Raw genomic sequence first — 19218 nt, 5'->3', positions numbered from 1 at the left:
TAACCTGTCACTCACAGCAAGGGGGCGGAACGGCCTAAGGTTTTTCTCTGTAAGTCTGTTTCTATTTCACTGAACAATAAAAGGGGATTGCTCAGAGCTGGATTAACTCTGTGTGGCAAGACTGGGCACAGATGATAGAAAATCTTATACTGTACATTGGGACATCAAAAAATAAATAAAACATTCGGGTTTACATCCACTTTAACTTTGCATAGAATACCCAATCACAAGGAAGGAAAGGAAAATTAAAAATGCATTTTGCTTGCACATGATTGGATGATGGAAGTCAGCATAGCGTCCCCTCATTTACTAAGCTCTGGAGCAAATGTCCCTCCAAAGTACATGAAAATGATGAAACCTTGAGATCCTACTCACTTTTCATTCTCCAATCTGTGGTCTTCCACCAGACTCTCTAGCAATATGCTGGCAAAACTTTTGGCCTTGTCAGCCAGACCTTCCTTAAGATCATCACAATCCAACTGTACCATAGTGAAATGAGCCCGTGCGGGCAGTCCCATTATTTCCTTGGCCAGTTGATGGAACTGTTCTATGAACTGTAAAAAAAAAGATCAAAAGACCAACACTATAACACACTCTTTTGACTTATACACACCCTTCACTATGATCAGTTATAAAAAGAGTACTGACAGATAATGTTGAAAAGTATGTACCGTAATAAAAAGCTGAAGATGAATTGTACTTCTGCACAATCAGGTGCTGTTATCACTACATACAATCAGCACAGCAGGCTTAAAGAAAATATACTGTATAGCTTTGTATACATTTTCCTTTTAAATGTATTAAAGTAATCGTAAAGGCTCGTTTAAAAAAAATAAAACAAAATAACAAACATGTTATACTTACCTCCTCTGTGCAGTTGGTTTTGCACAGCAGCCCGGATCCTCCCCTTCTCGGGTCCCTCTTTGCTGCTCCTGGCCCCTCCCTCCTATCGAGTGCCCCCACAGCCAGAAGCTTCCTATGGGGTCACTGGAACCGAGTCACAGCTCCATGTGTCCATTCAGACACGGAACACCGCCCCAGCCTGGCCCCCTCTCTCCCATGATTGGCCGACTGACTTTGATTGACAGCCCTGAGAGCCAATGGTGCCGCTGCTGTGTGTGTCAGCCAATCAGGAGGAGTCTCCCAGACGGCTTAGACATTTGTGGACATCGCTGGAGAGAGATTATTATTATTAGTAGTATACAGGATTTATATAGTGCCAACAGTTTGCGCAGCGCTTTACAACATGGGGCAAACTGTACAGTTACAATACAGTTCAATACAGTTCAATACAGGAGGGATCAGATTGCCCTGCTCGTTAGAGCTTGCAATCTAGAATGGGGCTCAAGTAAGTATTAGGGGGTGCTGGGGAGCCTGCTACACACAAAGGGTTTTTTATCTCAATGCATAGAATGGATTGAGGTCCAGTTCACACCAGATGCAGTTTAATGCAGTTCAGTTTTTCTGCACCAATACAGTCAGTTCCGGTCAGTTTCTGCACCGGAAACTGACCGGAAACTGAGTGGAACTGACTGCACTCGTGTGAACTGGAGCCATTGAAATACATTTAAAACAATGTGCATGCATTTTTAGCGCAGAAAAAAAGCACACGGAACTGAACGGAACTGTGTCTGGTGTGAACTAGCACTAAGATTAAAAAACTTCTGCATTTACAACTCCTTCAAATTTAGGGGTACATTTTATTTTACAAATATTTTTTTTATACACGGGATTAATTCAACACATTTGTGTTTTGTCAGATTCTTCCATCAGACCGTAAGGTGTAGTAAGATGGCACTGCTCCTGAGGATGTCATTCTGACGAAACGCGTAGGGAAGGGTCATTGAGTCACTTCCGGTTTTCGGTTCTTTGAACGCAAGGTGTCCTGGACTGTTTGCTTTGATTAATTCTTCACTTACCATTGTAAGTGTGTTTTTTGCATTTATCACAATAAGTTTAATCTATGGAATCACACTATGAGATGCCTTTTTGTCCACCCATAACTATGTGAGCGTATTCAGTGACCAGACTTGGTGAGGAGGAGGAGGAGATACTGGATATCACCCACAAGGATTGGAAGAATTTTATATGTGGTGCTTATGACCCCTGCAGTACTCCAGTCCACTCTCCCCTGAAAACGGGTCACATGAGTGCAAAACGAATTGCACTCCAAGCTGGACTTCTTTAAATGTGAGATACCGAAAGGGCATACCAAAGATGCACTCATTTAGAACCACTATATATAAAGAAAACAGAACGTCTGGAAATCAGAATTAAAGTCAATAAATGATTTTTTTGTCACCTACACATAATTACTTTTTCAAACATACCCCTGTGTATTCATCAAAGCTGTGCTTTTCAGTTAAAAACGTCTGCACTTTCTCATCGGCAGATCCATCCACAAGCCAGCTATAACTTTCCACTAAAATAAAAAACGAAAAATGAAATTGTTACAGAAATGTGACACCCTCCTGCACTATTCTCTGTTATTGGAAATATAACCAACCAAGGCAGGACTGTGGCTACATTTCCCCTGACTCTAATGCAAAATGGTCACCAACAATTCCAGATAATGTAGGCCTGTGAGAATGATAATCGCTGCTAGCTGACCACCTCTTCATGGTGTCTCTGTCATCATGCAATGACAGGAAAAAGACAAGTATCGTAGAATCAGATTCATAACTTAGGCCGCTTTCACACGGGGCAGTGGAGGTGCGGTGGCGGTATAGCGGCGCTAAAAATAGCGCCGCTATGCCGTCGGAATTGCCGCGGGATTTGGCCGCTAGCGGTGTGGTATTAACCCCCGCTAGCGGCCGAAAAAGGGTTAATACTGCCCGCAATGCGCCTCTGCAGAGGCACATTGCAGGCGGTATTACCACGGTGTCCCATTATTTAAAATAGGAAGGAGCGGTATACACACCGCTCCTCTCACCGTTCCAAAGATACTGCTTGCAGGAGATTTTTATTTGTCCTGCCAGCGCATCGCCTCAGTGTGAAAGCCCTCGGGCTTTCACATTGAGTAGGCTGGGCAGGAGTTTTTCAGGCGGTATTTAGGCGCTATTTTTTAGCGATGTAACGCCTGAAAAACTCCTCAGTGTGAAAGGGGCTTAAGCGCCGTGGTCATCAACCCTGTCCTCAGGGCCCACAAACAGGCCAGATTTTATGTATTACCTTGGGGAGATGCAGACTAGAATACTGCAATCACTGAGCAGCAAATGATATCACCTGTGATATATTTCAGTTATCTTGCAAACCTGGCCTGTTAGTGGGCCCTGAGGACAGGGTTGATGACCACTGCCCTAGTTGACCTAAAAAAATAGAGTGGCTGCCATTTTTAGCCTCCCTCTAAAATGCCAAATGTCTGTCTGTCTCTGACCTCCGTATTCTTTCCCATGAAAAAGCAAATGTGCTCAACACTGCATACAGTATATATCCTACCTGAGTGTTATAGCTGCAAGTGTCCTCTACGTGTGCAGTTTAATACACCCCCCCCCCCCCCCCCCCCATATTGTGGTCAGGTATCATCTATCTGATGAGTGACTCTCGCAAAAAATTACAGCTGGTATTATGCATTTTTGTGAAAGAGATGCAGCATATTGGTGACTGTGCTCTTCCCTCCTGTAAGCAAATTCCCTGTGTTAGACTGACAGTGCTGTGAAATACAATAGACCCTTAAGAGCATGTATTGCTGGCCTTTCGTTCACTTTGCGTCTTAGGCCCGGATTCACGTAGGAGAGCGCATCTTTGTGCGGGCGTAACGTATCCTATTTACGTTACGCGTCCGCAACTTTGAGAGGCAAGTGCAGTATTCTCAAAGCAAAGTTGCGGCGGCGTAGCGTTAATAGGCCAGCGTAAGCCTGCCTAATTCAAATGTGGAAGATGTGGGCGTGTATTATGTAAATGTATTGTGACCCCACGTAAATGACGCTTTCTCCGAACGGCGCATGCGCCGTCCGTGAAAGTATCCCAGTGCGCATGCTCCAAATTAACCCGCAAAAAGCCAATGCTTTCGACGTGAACGTAAATTACGCACAGACCTATTCCCGAACGACTTACGCAAACGACAGAAAATTCGACGCTGGCCCGACGTCCATACTTAACATTGGTACGCCTCATCTATAGCAGGGGTAAACGGCGTATCTGTAATGCGACGGCCGGGCATACGTTCGTGAATTGGCGTATCTAGCGGATTTACATATTTCTAGGCATAAATCAGAGTACACGCCCCTAGCGGCCAGCGTAAATATGCAGTTAAGATACGACGGCGTAGGAGACTTACGCTGGTCATATCTTATACAAATTCTGGCGTATCTGATTCTTTGAATCAGGCGCCAAGATACGACGGCTCAGACTCAGAGATAGGTCATCGTATCTCCTACATGAATCTGGGCCTTAGTGTGCATGCAGTTATGGGAAGATAACATAAAGACATGGTTATGGTACTTATGCAAGCAGTATTTAAAAATAAATACAATTATTTTTAACCACTTCAATACAGGGCACTTTCACCCCCTTCCTGCCCAGGCCAATTTCCAGCTTTCAGAGCTGTCGCAATTTGAATAATAATCCGCGGTCATGCAATACTGTACCCAAGCAAAATTGTTATCATTTTGTTCGCACAACTAGAGCTTTCTTTTAGTGGTATTTATTCACCATTGGGTTTTTAACTTTTTGCTAAATAAATTAAAAAATTATGAAAACTTTGAAAAAAAAATATGACTCTTCAAATTGTTAAATTTTCATTTTTAAGCTAAATTTTCTAATAAAATGTAAATGTTATATCAATTAAATTAAACTTTGAAAATCTGTCTGGATTTCTGTTTTAACTACCTTAAGTTGCTTACTGCTGTCTACCAGTAAGGATTTTGGCTTACCATATGTCTGGAAATGTATCATGGGTTCCTTTAAATTGTGACTTATTGCTTCTTTCAGCTTAACAACAGCAGAATTGATGATGTAGTCAGATAGCTTGGCCTCAATAATCTGAACTGTATTGCTGACAGACAGCCAGGACTGAATGGTCTGAACATTCTGATAAAAAAAAAAAAGAACAGGCTTAATCAATATGTGGTAGTCAGTCTTTCAGCAGCACAGACAAACAGGTTTAAAAGCAGTGGTTGCAAAGCCTCATGTTTTTTCGCCTATGCATTAAGGTGAAAAAACACCTTGCACTCTCTGCCCCCCCCCCCCCCCCGAGCCTTTGTTTTACTTACCTGAGCTCCGAACTTCTGTGGGCGCGATCCCGCGTCGTTTTCCCCATGGCTTCTCGGCTAGATTGATAGCAGCGCAGCCATTGGCTCCTGCTGCTGTCAAGCAAATCCAATGCTGCGGCCGCCGGGGGGCAGAGCTGAGTTATACAATCGGTGGCAATGGACGCAGATTATATGCCACGGGAGCGCTCCTGCAAGGTAACCTCCTCAGGAGAGAGCTTTCAAGAGGGGGTTAGCTATTGCAGGGAGGAGCCACGAGAACCGCCGTGGGACCCCAGAAGAGGATGTTCGGCGCCACTTTTTTTAAATGTGGACCTTTACTATCAGTTTAAGGTGGTTGTTAACCCACTTATATAACTGTATATAAGCCCCTCTGTGTCCTAATAACAAGTTCTGCTGTCTGTGTTTATTAAAAAAAATGCCTCCTTTACCATATTTCACAGCAGTTCCTTGCGATCACGTCACCGGCCGGCTGTCTTCTCTGCCCGGCTGACAGATGCAGTGGGCAAGGCAGAGATTCCCCTGCTGACGTCAGCCAGGACACGTTTTTTTAATAAAGCACACAGACAGGAGTATTTGTTTTTAGGACACAGAGGGGTTTATATAAAGTTTTAACAGTTATGTGAGCAGTAGGAGCAGAGGGGGTGGGCACTGACACAGGGCAGACAGGCAGGCAGGGGAGGAGGACATAGGAGCACATAGGAGGACAGGAGAGCTGCGGAAGACGGAGGCACGTAAACTTCCCACGATGTCAGGGCTCAGCAGCAATGATACACTGTGGTAAGTTTACAGGGGAGGGTAGAAGCTGGCAGGATCAGCCAGGTATTACAGGTGTTACAGGGGGCAAAATGACACAGCACAAGCATTGTGCTGTAAAAAATGGTTTAAAGGGACAGGATCCATTTTGCTGGTTTGGCTTTAAGTAGTCAAGTCATGCAAATTATATTTTTCCTGTATAATAAAAGAGAAGTATGGGATTTTTTTTTTATCCCATAATCATACTTACCTAGGTGGACGCAGCATCGGTAAGATGCTGCATCTGTCCCCCCGGCAACTTCTTCACTGAGAACTGAGCCACCAAACACCGCCGATGGCTTGGTTCTCTCACCTCCCCGAGCGGAGAGCTGCTGCCTATCAATCAGCAGCTCTCCTGCTCTGCTCCTCTACACTTACTGGAGCACTGAGCTGTGGAGGGGTGAGGAGTGGCTGTCTCAGGCATCTATCAGTCCAGGCACCTGGCTGATCCAGACTCCCAGAGTCGTGATGACGCTGTGCCTGTACTGATCTTGGTGACAACAGCAGAGAGTGGACTTCAGACCGCTGAAATTGGGTCACCCATTTTCCACCAACAGCACAATGCATACATGTGTTATTTTGTCTACTACTATGTAAAGATTGAGTTAACTTGTCTGTGACCCAGATGAGTGCAAGTTAGAATATTTCAGGATATGCTCAAGAGTGAATAGCTGTATGACCCACCACCATAGAGCTACGGTGTGGGCATTCCAGGAATTTTATTGTCACACCTTGGGTTCAGGTTTTAGGCTTGGTTCACACATTAGCAGGTTTGCTGCCCACGTTTGCTCAGGCAAGGCAGTCAATTAATTTGAATGGGCTACTGTACCTGCGTTTTCTGCAACAACAAAAAAATGCATGCACCCAGGAGGAAGAGATAAGGTAAGTATAAGGGTGTCAGGAGATGCCCTTTGCAGGAACACTGACATTTTGCCCTGCACAAGCAAGTTGACAATGTCTCTTTAAAGGACAGCTTTAAAAAAATATACTGATACCTGCAAGGTCTCTGAGACTCTGGTCACAATAAACAAAATGGCTTCTTCTAAGTCCTGGAAGCTGGGATAAAAATCCATTCTCTCGTCATCAAATGTAAGCTGCATTTTGAAAAGTGGTAAATACTGTGGATCTTCAGGGTCAAACAATTTCACAAAAGCTTCTACTGTCCTCAGTAAGAGGTCTTTAATCTACAAATAAAAAAAGACCATAGTTAGGTTGAGCTAAACATTGGATATACAGTTAGGTCCATAGACAGTATATTTGGACACAGGCACAATTTTCATACCATTGGCTCTATATGCCACCAGAATAAAATTAAAACAAAACAATCCACATGAATTTGACATGCAGACGTTCAGCTTTAATTTAAGGGGTTGAACATAAATATCAAGTACAAATTTTAGGAACTGCAACCATTTTAATACACAGGGGCTCAAATGTAATTGAAATGAATATAATCATAAATAAAATGTTAATTTTTTATATTTTATTGAGAATCCTTTACTGGTAATGATTGCCTACAATCTGGAACCCATGGACATTACCAAAGACTGGGTCTCATCCTTTCTGATGCTTTGCCAGGCTCGAACTGCAGTTGATCTTGGTTTGTGGGTCTTTCTGCCTTTAGTTTTACATTCAGCGGGTGAAATGCATGCTCAATTGGGTTGAGATGAGGTGATTGACTCGGCCATAGCAGAATATTCCACTTATTTTTCTTCAAAAGCTCTTGGGTTGCTTTTGCTGTGTGTTTTGGATCATTCTCCATCTGTACTGTACTGCCTGGAGAGTGTCCTTTACTTGTCTGGATGTAATGAATAGGTTTTTCTTTACCATAGAGAGGATCATGTGATCATCCATCATTCCATGGATGTCCAGGCCGTTTTATGTTGCTGAGCTCACCAGTGCATTCTTCTTTTCTCAGAATGTACCAAACTGTTCATTTGGCCACTCCTAATGTTGCTGCTGTCTCTCTGATGGATTTGTTTGTTTTTAAAGCCTTACAATGGCCTGTTTCACTTGTTTGAACAGCTACTGTGAATGCATGATGTAGTTTCACAGCAATGGATTCCAAATGCAAATACCACGCTTAGTTGCCCACACCTGGCCATGAAACAGCTTTTGATTCAATTGTCCAATTACTTTTGGTCCCTTAACCTCCCTGGCGGTATGATTCTTTCAGAAAAAACATGCTGAAAGCGGTACCATTATTTGCAAGGAAATTTGGCGTTTTATATTGTAAGTCTGTAATTTTTAGAAATAGCTCACTTAAATCTGACCAAACAAGATTCTAATAGGCATCTCGGGTATGACATTTTTTTAAAAACAAAATTATAAATTATAATATAATAAATAATTATAAATAATTATAACAAATAATAATATAATTATAATAAAAATTATTCAATAATGTAATCAAATCAAAATCACTGAAATTTGCTCAGTTGCAGAATTGTTGCTGTCATTACTTTTATTTTTTTTATGACGAATTTCCCCACAAATCGCTATCGCACAATTCTGCAAGTGATTATAATTTATTATCGCTGTTTTTTTAGCTGATCTAAAACTATTTTTGACATAAAGGGACACTTTTGGTTGCTATGGACAATATACAGCTTGCAGGGAGAAAGAACAGTTTTTATTATATAAAATGACATGCATGACACAGGACAGACCACTAGGGACAAGGGGGGTGTGTATTTTTTACATACAGTACTGTAATCTATAAGATTACAGTATACTGTATGTAAAGTGTTTGTTTACTTTTTTAAATTTGGCGCCGTTCTCCGTCCCCGTGCGTCGTAACGTCGCAGGGAACGGAGATCGGCGGCACACAGAGGCACTGTGTGAATCGAGCGAGGTCCCGCTCGCTCACACAGCGCGGTGGCATCGCTGGATCCAGGGACAAGGTAAGTAAACCAAGCCTGTGGATCTAGCGAGGCAAGCCCAAGTCTGACTCGGGGTTACCGCTCGCAGCAGGAAAATCTAACCCTGGGTCAGACTCGGGAATACCGCCAGGCAGGTTAAAAATGGGGGTTGGCTATTCTTAAAAGCTGTAATTTATAAACCCTTCCTCCAATTTGGATGTACATACCCTCAAATTAAACCTGAGAGTGTGCACTTTCAGCCCATTTTATAACTATAGCTTGAATATGTTTTACTAAATACCTGAAAAAAACTAAAATTGTGCCTGTGTCCAAATATACACGGACCTAACTAGATATGAACTGTCAGTTCTGTCCCCTGCAGATAGAAACAACTACTTTTTCCCATATGCATAGTGGCAGTGCCAGGACAAGGCCACCAAGGACCCAAGGCAAAGATGCCAAACTGCACCCCCCCTCCCCCCATTATTTGCAAGCTTAGGGGATCCTACCTCCAGCAGTCATCCACTTGTCACTAGGAGGATCCTTATTAAAAGAGCCTCAGTTCGCAAGAACTGAGACTGTGCATGGTGGGAAACCATAAAATATGCCTATCTGCTTAATCACTGTCTTCTCTGCCATGTGAACTTAGCTGTGCATGTGCAGCTCATCTTACATTGCTGGCATGGTCCCTGCGTGCTGGGATCACTTACTCCTGTGCATACGCAGGACTGACGTCATCCCGTGCGGCCAATGAAGGTGGTTGAAGACTGCCACCCAGTGAAGATTCCAGTATCGGCAAAGGATGGGGACAGTTTAAGGAAACGTACGTTTAGCTCCACTTTTAAAGATAATTATCTTGGTGACTTACATTTACCCCATAAAATTTTGCCTGGTCTAGTATTATATTATACTTAAACTTGTTCTATAAATTATTGTGCTGACTAGAGGAAGTGAAAGAGCAAAGGTTATACAAGCGGAAGTCACCATTGCAGCCACACAGATTTCGGTTTACCAAAGTTACATCAGGGAAAATGTGCTTTAATTGGTTGCTAAGAATAAATGCATTGCACAAATGCTTATCATCACACTACTGAATACACGTATATAGCTTTTAAAAAAATTTCCAGTTCAAAGAAGGGGTTAGAGCGGTGGTCTCCAAACTGTAGCCCAGGGTCAATATGTGGCCCTTTGCTTGCTTTTATCCAGCCGTTGGGGCACCATTTCATTCACTGACACCAACGAAGGGGCACAATTCCTATCAATGACACCAATGTTGGGGCACAGTTCCTCCCACTGACACCAACCATGGGATCCAATGTCACTAATGATGGGGCACAATTCCTGCCAATTACATAAACAGTTGGGCTCACTGACACTAACAACGGGGCACAATTCCTCTCAGTGACACCAAGGATGGGGCATTGTTTACTTCAGCTGATGCTGGGACATGTTTTACTCCGGCCCCCTTGAAGTCTGAAGGACAGTAAACTGGCCCATTGTTTAGAAAGTTTGGAGACCCCTGGGTTAGATCAATGGGGATACCACACTTTGTTTCACTTTGATACAAGTGCTACTGATATCTGTTCCATAACTATACTTACCTGATTGGACATAAGGGTGGTGACACAGCTGTAGAAGGAGTCTATTTTGTCAGGTTCAATGAGCTGCAAGGCTTCTTTACTGGTAAAAAGATTGATCACTTTGGGGTACCAGGTGTTCATTAACTTCTCTTCTGTCTTTGTACAAGCTAGGGAGGCGCTATTCTTCAGTGATTCGCATTCAACAGGCCCATTCGATCTGCCAGGACACATGAAAGATTCATCAAATCAGTTACATTGCTTGGGATTGAGCTCAGTCTTAAGGCTTGTTTACACTTGCAGTAGCCCGCTAAAGAGTGATCCGCTGTGGATTGCTTTTCAGAGGGCATTTCACAGGCAATGAAGTCACGTCCTCATTGCCTGTTTTAACCCCCAAAAACGTATACTATGCTTATACTATACGCTATGCCGCAGCCTCTAGCAGCATGTCTTTACCCCTTATGGCAGCTTAACTCTCTATTTTTGCCACCCCAAACTGCACGTGTAAACTATGCTTTAGGGTTATCATTGAAAGAATGATTTTCAGCCAAGAAACAATAAGTAAAGCCATTCACAGACTGCACTATGTAATTGCCGGAATTGTTAGAATAAATTAGCAATTTACATATGTAAGTATACTGTAAATCAGCAAAATATGTCCAGACCTTAGTAAATGACGTAAAGCTTCACTTTGCAAAGAATATTCAATCACATGCAAAGAATATGATTGGATGATGAAAGTCAGCAGAGCTTCTGCTCATTTACTAAGCTCTGGAGCAACTGCTCTTGCAGCGTGCAACTGCACTTTGCAAAGTGCACAGTCTAATTGCCTTTAGTAAATCAACCCCACTATTCTCAGTGCAGCTCAGTAATGCTGTGCCTGGAAAAAACACATTCGCAACGTTACTGAGCTCCCCACCTGGCCACACATCTGTCCCTGACACGGCCCTCTAAACAAGGTTGCATGAAAATTACTTGGGTATATGAGGGGTTTTAAAATGAGGCCCATGATGTAATATAGTTTTACGCCTCCATCCCTGAATCTGAAATTTAAAAGGAAGGGTTTGGGACTTTAAATGTAGCATGTGACACATAGCTGGTAAAGTGGTAAAATACATAATTGCACGTTTATTATTTCAAATATATATACAGATATCATATTATGATAATTCATATATATATATATATATATATATATATATATATATATATATCTCTATCATGACATCTGTAATATATATATATATATATATACCGTATTTATTGGCGTATAACTAGCACTTTTTTGCCCTGAAAATCATGGCAAAATCATGGGTGCGCGATATACGCCGATACCCGCTTCCCGCGCCGAGTTTGAACCACTGCGCTGGCATATACCGAGCGCAGTACACTCGGGTATAGTCGGGCAGGCTTGGCTCCTCTAGCGGTCATGTCCTGGACGTACAGGGCGCTCGGTATCTGCCGGCGCAGTGGTTCAAACTCAGTGCGGGAAGCGGGCATCGAGCGGGGAGGACACCGCAGAAGGACGCCGGACCCGACGAGGAGGACACCACCGAAGCCGCAGACGGACGCCGGACCCGACGAGGCCGCCGATGGACGCCGCGCAAGACACCAAAACTGTAAGTACTAAAATGTTTTTTTTACAGGAATGCGGGTCCACGCTATACGCCGGAGCGCACAATACCCCAATAAATACGGGATATACACACACACACACACACACACAGATGTCATGAATAATACATTGCAATAAAAGGTAAAATTGTGAGCTGGCTTGTAAACCATATCCTAAAATATATATTATTTAATTCTTAAAACTTCAATAAAATATTTGAAACAAAAAAAATATATATTAAAATCATGAATGATTGCAGAAAGTTCATAATAATCAAAGCTGTAAACCTATGATTATAATGCATCTAAAAAAGCTTGGCGAAAGCTTGCGTTTCGTGGAATTCACTCCACTTCTTCAGGAGCGGATGCCAGGTCCGTATCTGCAAAAAACATATACTGTAGATACCAATTTCATTTGATGGTTAATTCAAAAAAGAAAAAGGGGGAAGAAAAAGTGTCCATCCATTACTTACGGGTGAGCTCAACATTTAGCATGCAGTGTTGCAAATGGAGTGCTGCCGGGGATGTGTCTGTCCCGGGAGCTGTGGCAGTGGCCCGTGGAAATCCAAGGCACACACGTGCAAACCCCCAGAGAGAATCTGGAGCTGACTTGTAAGTATGGCCCCGTACACACGACAGAGGAACTCGACGTGCTTGGCACGTCGAGTTCCTCGTCGAGTTTTGGGATGAAGCCGCCGAGGAGCTCGGCGGGCCGGCTTCTCCCATAGAAGAACGAGGACAACGAGAAAATAGAGAACATGTTCTCTATTTTCTCGTCGAGTTCCTCGGCGGCTCCATCGAGCCAAAAGTGTACACACAACAGAGATTCTCGGCAGAATCCGGGTTTTGACCGAGTTTCTCGGCGAATTCTGCCGAGAAACTCTGTCGTGTGTACGAGGCCTAACTCAGCAATGGACACTTTTTCTTTCCCCTTTTTCTTTTTTGAGTTAACCATCAAAACTACATTGGTATCTATATATTTTTTTTTTTTGCAGACACGCACCTTGAAGAAGTGAAGTGAATTCCTCGAAACGCAGGTGTCAAGCTTTTTAAGATGCATTATAATCCTGCATTTACAGCTACGATTATTATGAACTTTCTGCAATCATTAATGATTTTAAAATATATTTTATGATATGGATTACAAGCCAGCTCACAATTTTACCTTATATTGCAATGTATTATTCATGACATTTGTGTATATACCGGTATATGAATTATGATAATATGCCATCATGATATTTGTATATATATGAAAGAATAAATGTGCCAGCTATGCGTCACATGCTTCATTTAAAGTCCCAAACCCTTCCTTTAAAAAAAAACAAAAAAAACATGAAAAATACTTTAAATTAAACAGCAAGATATTAAATAAAAACATGTTCACTGAAAATATACCATATGTCAACTCTAAAGAAAAGACATGTGCACACAGAGCAAATTAATGCTACACAGCCTCAGGCCGCATACACACGATCGGGTTTCTTGGCGGTGAAAACACCCCCGAGAAACCCGACGGGAAAACCGAGGACCGGCTTGGTCCCTTTTCCCTGTGTACACAAGGCCGGTTTTCCCGACATGTTTTCTCTTGGTCGAGAAAACCAGCCATGTGTTGGCTTCTCCGCAAAGGAAAAAAAACGCAGCAATTCGCAACGAGAAAAATTAAAACATGTTCTAAATTTTCTCGTCGTGATTCTCGCGGTTTTCTCGTCGAGAAAACTGCTGGAGAGCCTACACATGGCCGGTTTTCTAGACCAAGAGAAAACATGACAGTTTTCCCGATGAGAAAACTGATCGTGTGTACGCGGCTTTAGACTTTATGTCATTTTTACCAGTGTAATTAATATTATTCCATGTGTATTGACTATCAGTCTCATTAGTGTACCAACTACCAGGGGCGGCCTGACCATTGAGGCACTCGGGCACTGCCTGAGGGCCCCATGCCACTAGGGGGCCCCATCAGGGTTGCCAGGCTCAGTAAAACCAAAGTATGTAAAAATCTGTGTTTTTTTTACATCTGTCCCTCATATGTCCAAAAACCGACATGCTTTTGATGTGAAAATTCCGAGATTTTAGCTGCCCCGCCTCTGCACTGCCTCCTGGCGTGGTGGCCATCTGTAAGCCTTTGGGCCCCATAATCTTCTATTGCCCGGGGGCCCCATGAGTTGTCAGTCCGCCCCTGCCAACTACATAAAACAAGGCCCAGTCATTTTACCTGTAACCAGAGAGATCAACAATGAGCAGACTTGAAAAAGTGGAGAAGCCCAGTTCTAGCATGGTCCTCAAGGCTGGATGGAGCGGGTGCAAACTCTTCTGGATCTCATTTTTGGCTTGCACAAAACTCTGATGCCATGGCTTAGAGTAATCCAGACCCCTGAAATTACAATGCATTTTACCCCTTTACATTATATAAAGCAAGGAATACATTTTATAATACCACTTGGCTACCTTTACAAAAAACAGTCCCACTAAAAAGCTTGTATTGTTATATTATATTATATTATATTATAGATTGGAGCAGTTAAAGCGGAGGTTCACCCTAAAAAACATCTATGAACCATCCCATACAGCATACTAGCGTCAGCTATAGTATGTTTTTTTCTTTTTTTTTCGCTGTATTTACCGTTTAATCCTTTAGTTTCTTTTCAGACTCCCGCAGGGAGTAGGCGTTCCTATGAAGAGGGGAACATGATTGACGTCCGGCTATGGCGCGTCACGCATTCCGAAAATAGTCGGAGTAGGACTCGGCTCTTTACGGCGCTATATGGTGCCTGCGCACAGACTAGGAGCTGACTGCGCAGGCGCCGTATATATCCGAGTCCTATTTCGGCTATTTTCGGAAAGCGTGACGCGCCATAGCCGGACGTCAATCATGTTCCCCTCTTCATAGGAACGCCTATTTCCCCGCCGGAGTCTGAAACGAAACTAAAGGATTAAACGGTAAATACAGCGGGAAAAAAAAAAAAAACATACTATAGCTAACGCTAGTATGCTGGATGGGATGGTAGATAAAGAAAACTTTTTTTTTTAGGGTGAACCCCCACTTTAAGGGACAGATTTATAGACTAAAGACAGAAAATTGATATCCTTATAATTAATGCAACAAGATAAAGGTCTACAGCCGCGTCAGAATTACCTTATTTTCTAAAGATAACGATTACTTACAAGAGATCCTCAGGCAACGGATCAGAATCTTCTGATTCTAGACCTTTTACTTCTGGTTTCACCAAAATACTTTTTACTAAACAGGAAAATAGAATAAAACAATATGCTGTTATATAACGAATAACACAATTATGATCACAAGAAATCCCAGACCAAGAAATTGTCAAATTAAAAGCTTTCTTCACATCTATGTATTTTTGTTTGCGTTAAAATGTATGTGTAATATACATATCACAAATACTTACATAATATACTTACCTTACCCCTTTGCTAAGCAAGGGTGATGTCACACTTCTAACAACGAGATCCTGAGGAATACCAAGCAGCACAATCTCAGAATAGAACACCCTTGCAATGGACTTGGATGGATAGTGATGATGATACTGTCACCTCAAGTGAAGTGGAAGATGGGGTTATGCTAATTACAAAATCTTAGTTTTTTTATCACTTGTATCCTTTGGAGATACAGTCAGCAGGTGATTATACAGAGGCCTGTAAATTATAAGCAGACCTTACTTTGTACTGCTTCAGTTGATAGTCCATATAATAAGATTATAGCACTGTGATAGGTTGTGTAACCATAAAATGTCCATATTTGGAAGCCTCCACAAGGGGATTAGAAGCAAAATCCAGCAGGAGCTACAGAGTAGCTGTCCGCAGTCATAGACCACCCTCCGTACCGCCGGCTTTCAACGCTGTCAGTCTGCAATCATGACCGGGAAGACTACCCTGCAGTAGAGCAATCTGAAAGTGAGGCTTGAAGCACTCATGAAGCGCAGCGTGGAAGGGATGACGTTGATGGCGGTGAGGAGGATAATCTATGTGGACAGCTTTACCCTGGATGCCTGCATACTTAGATGTGCCTGTTTTAATCATCAACCATGTGAGTTGCTAAATGTTGTACCTTCATTAACCACTTCCCGACCTCCTCATGTACATTTACGTCGGCAGAATGGCACGGACAGGCACATCAACGTACCTGTACGTGCCTGCCTAGACGTGGGTGGGGGGTCCAATCGGGACCCCCCCCCCCGGTACATGCGGAGGTCGGGTCCGCTCGGGGAGCGATCCGGGACGACGGCGCGGCTATTTGTTTATAGCCGCTCTGTCACGATCGCTCCCCGGAGCTGAAGAACGGGGAGAGCCGTGTGTAAACACGGCTTCCCTGTGCTTCACTGTGGCGGCGCATCGATCGAGTGATCCCTTTTATTAGGGAGACTCGATCGATGTTGTCAGTCCTACAGCCACACCCCCCTACACTAGTAAACACATACACAGTGATCCCTAAATGTTACAGCGCCCCCTGTGTTTAACTCCCAAACTGCAACTGTAATTTTCACAATAAACAATGCAATTTAAATGCATTTTTTGCTGTGAAAATGACAATGGTCCCAAAAATGTGTCAAAATTGTCCGAAGTGTCCGCCATAATGTCGCAGTCACGAAAAAAAAAATCGCTGATCGCCGCCATTACTAGTAAAAAAAATAAAAATGCAAAACAACTATCCCCTATTTTGCGCAAACCAACCGATAAACGATTATTGCGATTATTGCGATTTTTTTTTACCAAAAATAGGTAGAAGAATACGTATCGGCCTAAACTGAGGAAATTTTTTTTTTTTATATATATGTTTTTGGGGGATATTTATTATAGCAAAAAGTAAAAAATATTGCATTTTTTTCAAAATTGTCGCTCTATTTTTGTTTATAGCGCAAAAAATTAAAACCGCAGAGGTGATCAAATACCACCAAAAGAAAGCTCTATTTGTGGGGAAAAAAAGGACGCCAATTTTGTTTGGGAGCCACATCGCACGACCGCGCAATTGTCTGTTTTACTATACCTTACTATCTACGTACTAAGGCTAGCAGCATAAGGATTAATATTAATTGACAGAGTTTAGCCCCTCTTTAAGGTAAGTGACCACATGTTGCATAAAAGAGAGGCTTCTTTGTACTTAAAAAAAAAGGCCAATAAACTGAAACCTGCAAGCAAAAAAATATAAAAAAATATAGATCAATACACAAAATGTATGTTATTTCTTTATTACATTTTTTGACACCTAGAAATGTACATTTTTGGATTATTTGACTTGGGGGCAGTAAAACTGCAACTCAACCACAGGGTTTAACTGTTCCCCAACTGCTAGTGTTAATGAGCTCCTAGGCAATCACATGGTCTGCTATAGCCATAGTTATACCCTTGGATGACAGATAGACAGGAGCAATAAACAGCTTTCGACTTAGGCAGGCCATACACGGTGCAAAAGAAATTTGCTTGATTCCCCCTGTCAACACAGACAGTGCTGAGCCATTGTCTTTTTCCGGTGAGGGGGGTGGGGGGACGTCAACCCGGTCGGGACAAGACTGATTATTGCTAGCGGCTATAGCAGTCCAGCAGGCTGGTTGTACCCAAGTTGATCAATCAACTTGGTGCATTCAGCCTGCCCATACACAGATCGAATCGCAGCCGGTTCCTGCTGAACCAGCCAAGATTTGAACCGTTTACGGCCGGCATTGGGCAGTCACATGGTCTGCTACGGCTATAGGTATACCTTGAATGACAGATAGACAGGAGCAATAAACAGCTTTCTACTTAGCAGGGAACTGGGAAGATATAGGGCCAGATCCACATACATGTGGAACGGCGCAGCGTATCAGAGATACACTACGCCGCCGTACCTTACCTGGCGCATTTTCGAATCCTCAGCGAGTTTGCGCCGTAAGTTACGGCGGCGTGGTGTATTTCTGTCGGCGGATTTGAAATTGGGCGGGTTGTGGCCGGGTTTCATTTAAATGAAGCGCGTCTCCGCGCCGAATGAAATGCGCATGCGTCGTTCCTAAATTTCCCGCCGTGCATTGCGCTAAATGACGTTGCAACAACGTCATTTTTTTAACTTAGACGTGACTTACGTCCATCCCTATTCACGGACGACTTACGCAAAAAAAAAAAAAAAATTCAAATTTCGACGCGGGAACGACAGCCATACTTAACATGGCAAAATAGCAGCTTTAACTATACGCCGGAAAAAGCCGACTACAGACGACGTAAGAGAATGCGACGGCCGCATGTACGTTCGCGGATCGTCAGAAAAAGCTCATTTGCATACCCGACGCGGAAAACTACACAAACTCCACCCAGCGGACGCCGAAGTATTGCATCTGCGATCTGAAGGCGTACAAAGCCGTACGCCTGTCGGATCGAACCCAGATGCCGTTGTATCTTGGTTTGAGGATTCAAACTAAAGATACGACGCGGGAAATTTGAAAGTACGCTGGCGTATCAGTACTGTAGATACGCCGGCGTACTTGCTCTGTGGATCTGCCCCATAGTCCTTAACAATGCAAGTCTCGCCAACACATCTGGAGGATTTGAATCACCGCAGTGGCAGCATTTACAGTTTTTACTCTTCTCAGTATACATAGAACCGCCCAGCAAGGTTATATTTAAAGGAACACAAAGGGGGTTACCAAAATTCCCAAATTAAATCAAATTAATTCAGTCAAACCATATGCAATATTCACCCAGGTGTCTCTTCATGCTTTTTTCAAAGTCTTGTGAAACTTCCTCTAAAAGGTCCTGAATAAGATCCTCCCTATCCTTGCCCTTCTGCAGCGACTGGGGCACCAGGGACAACATTGAGCTTAGCCAGTGCTTCTGGATGGGCACCACGGGGCTGGACTCCACACACTTCTTCATGTACAGGTAATTCATCTGGAAGAGAGCATATCTTACAGCAAGAGATCTACCTATATAAACAAAGAGGTTTTACACAAATCCAACCAATTCAGAGGGCTCCCGCTTGCCCCTAGTTGATTTAGTCAATGAATGAACTGGGGTCTAAATCTTCTGAACATTAAAGTGGAGTTCCACCCATAAATATAACATTACATTTTTTTTGCGGTGTGTTGTTGCTAGGCAGAATAGTTAATCTTCCCACTTCCTGCACCTAGGTGCTTAATGCTTCAAGATTCTCCACACGAATCGCCCCGCAAGTCG

General features: G+C 43.0%; 1 protein-coding gene across 1 annotated transcript in view; it reads right to left on the bottom strand.

Annotated features, from left to right (window-relative positions):
- Window positions 1–18933, bottom strand: part of DNAH12 (dynein axonemal heavy chain 12) — a 156725-nt gene extending 137792 nt beyond the window's left edge. Inside the window, exons 1-8 of the mRNA XM_040359238.1 lie at window positions 18744–18933; window positions 15223–15298; window positions 14273–14431; window positions 10468–10663; window positions 7001–7189; window positions 4875–5031; window positions 2331–2422; window positions 376–554 (exon numbers count right to left, since the gene is read on the bottom strand). Of these exons, the coding sequence (XP_040215172.1) occupies window positions 376–554; window positions 2331–2422; window positions 4875–5031; window positions 7001–7189; window positions 10468–10663; window positions 14273–14431; window positions 15223–15298; window positions 18744–18933 (1238 nt within the window). The remainder of the gene's footprint in view (window positions 1–375; window positions 555–2330; window positions 2423–4874; window positions 5032–7000; window positions 7190–10467; window positions 10664–14272; window positions 14432–15222; window positions 15299–18743) is intronic.
- Window positions 18934–19218: the final 285 nt, after the last annotated feature.

Source organism: Rana temporaria, chromosome 7 (genome assembly GCF_905171775.1).
Source record: "Rana temporaria chromosome 7, aRanTem1.1, whole genome shotgun sequence".
NCBI classification, from domain to species: Eukaryota; Metazoa; Chordata; class Amphibia; order Anura; family Ranidae; genus Rana; species Rana temporaria.
The sequence above is the reverse complement of the archived record's forward strand: the minus strand, read 5'-3'. Positions and strand labels throughout refer to the sequence as shown.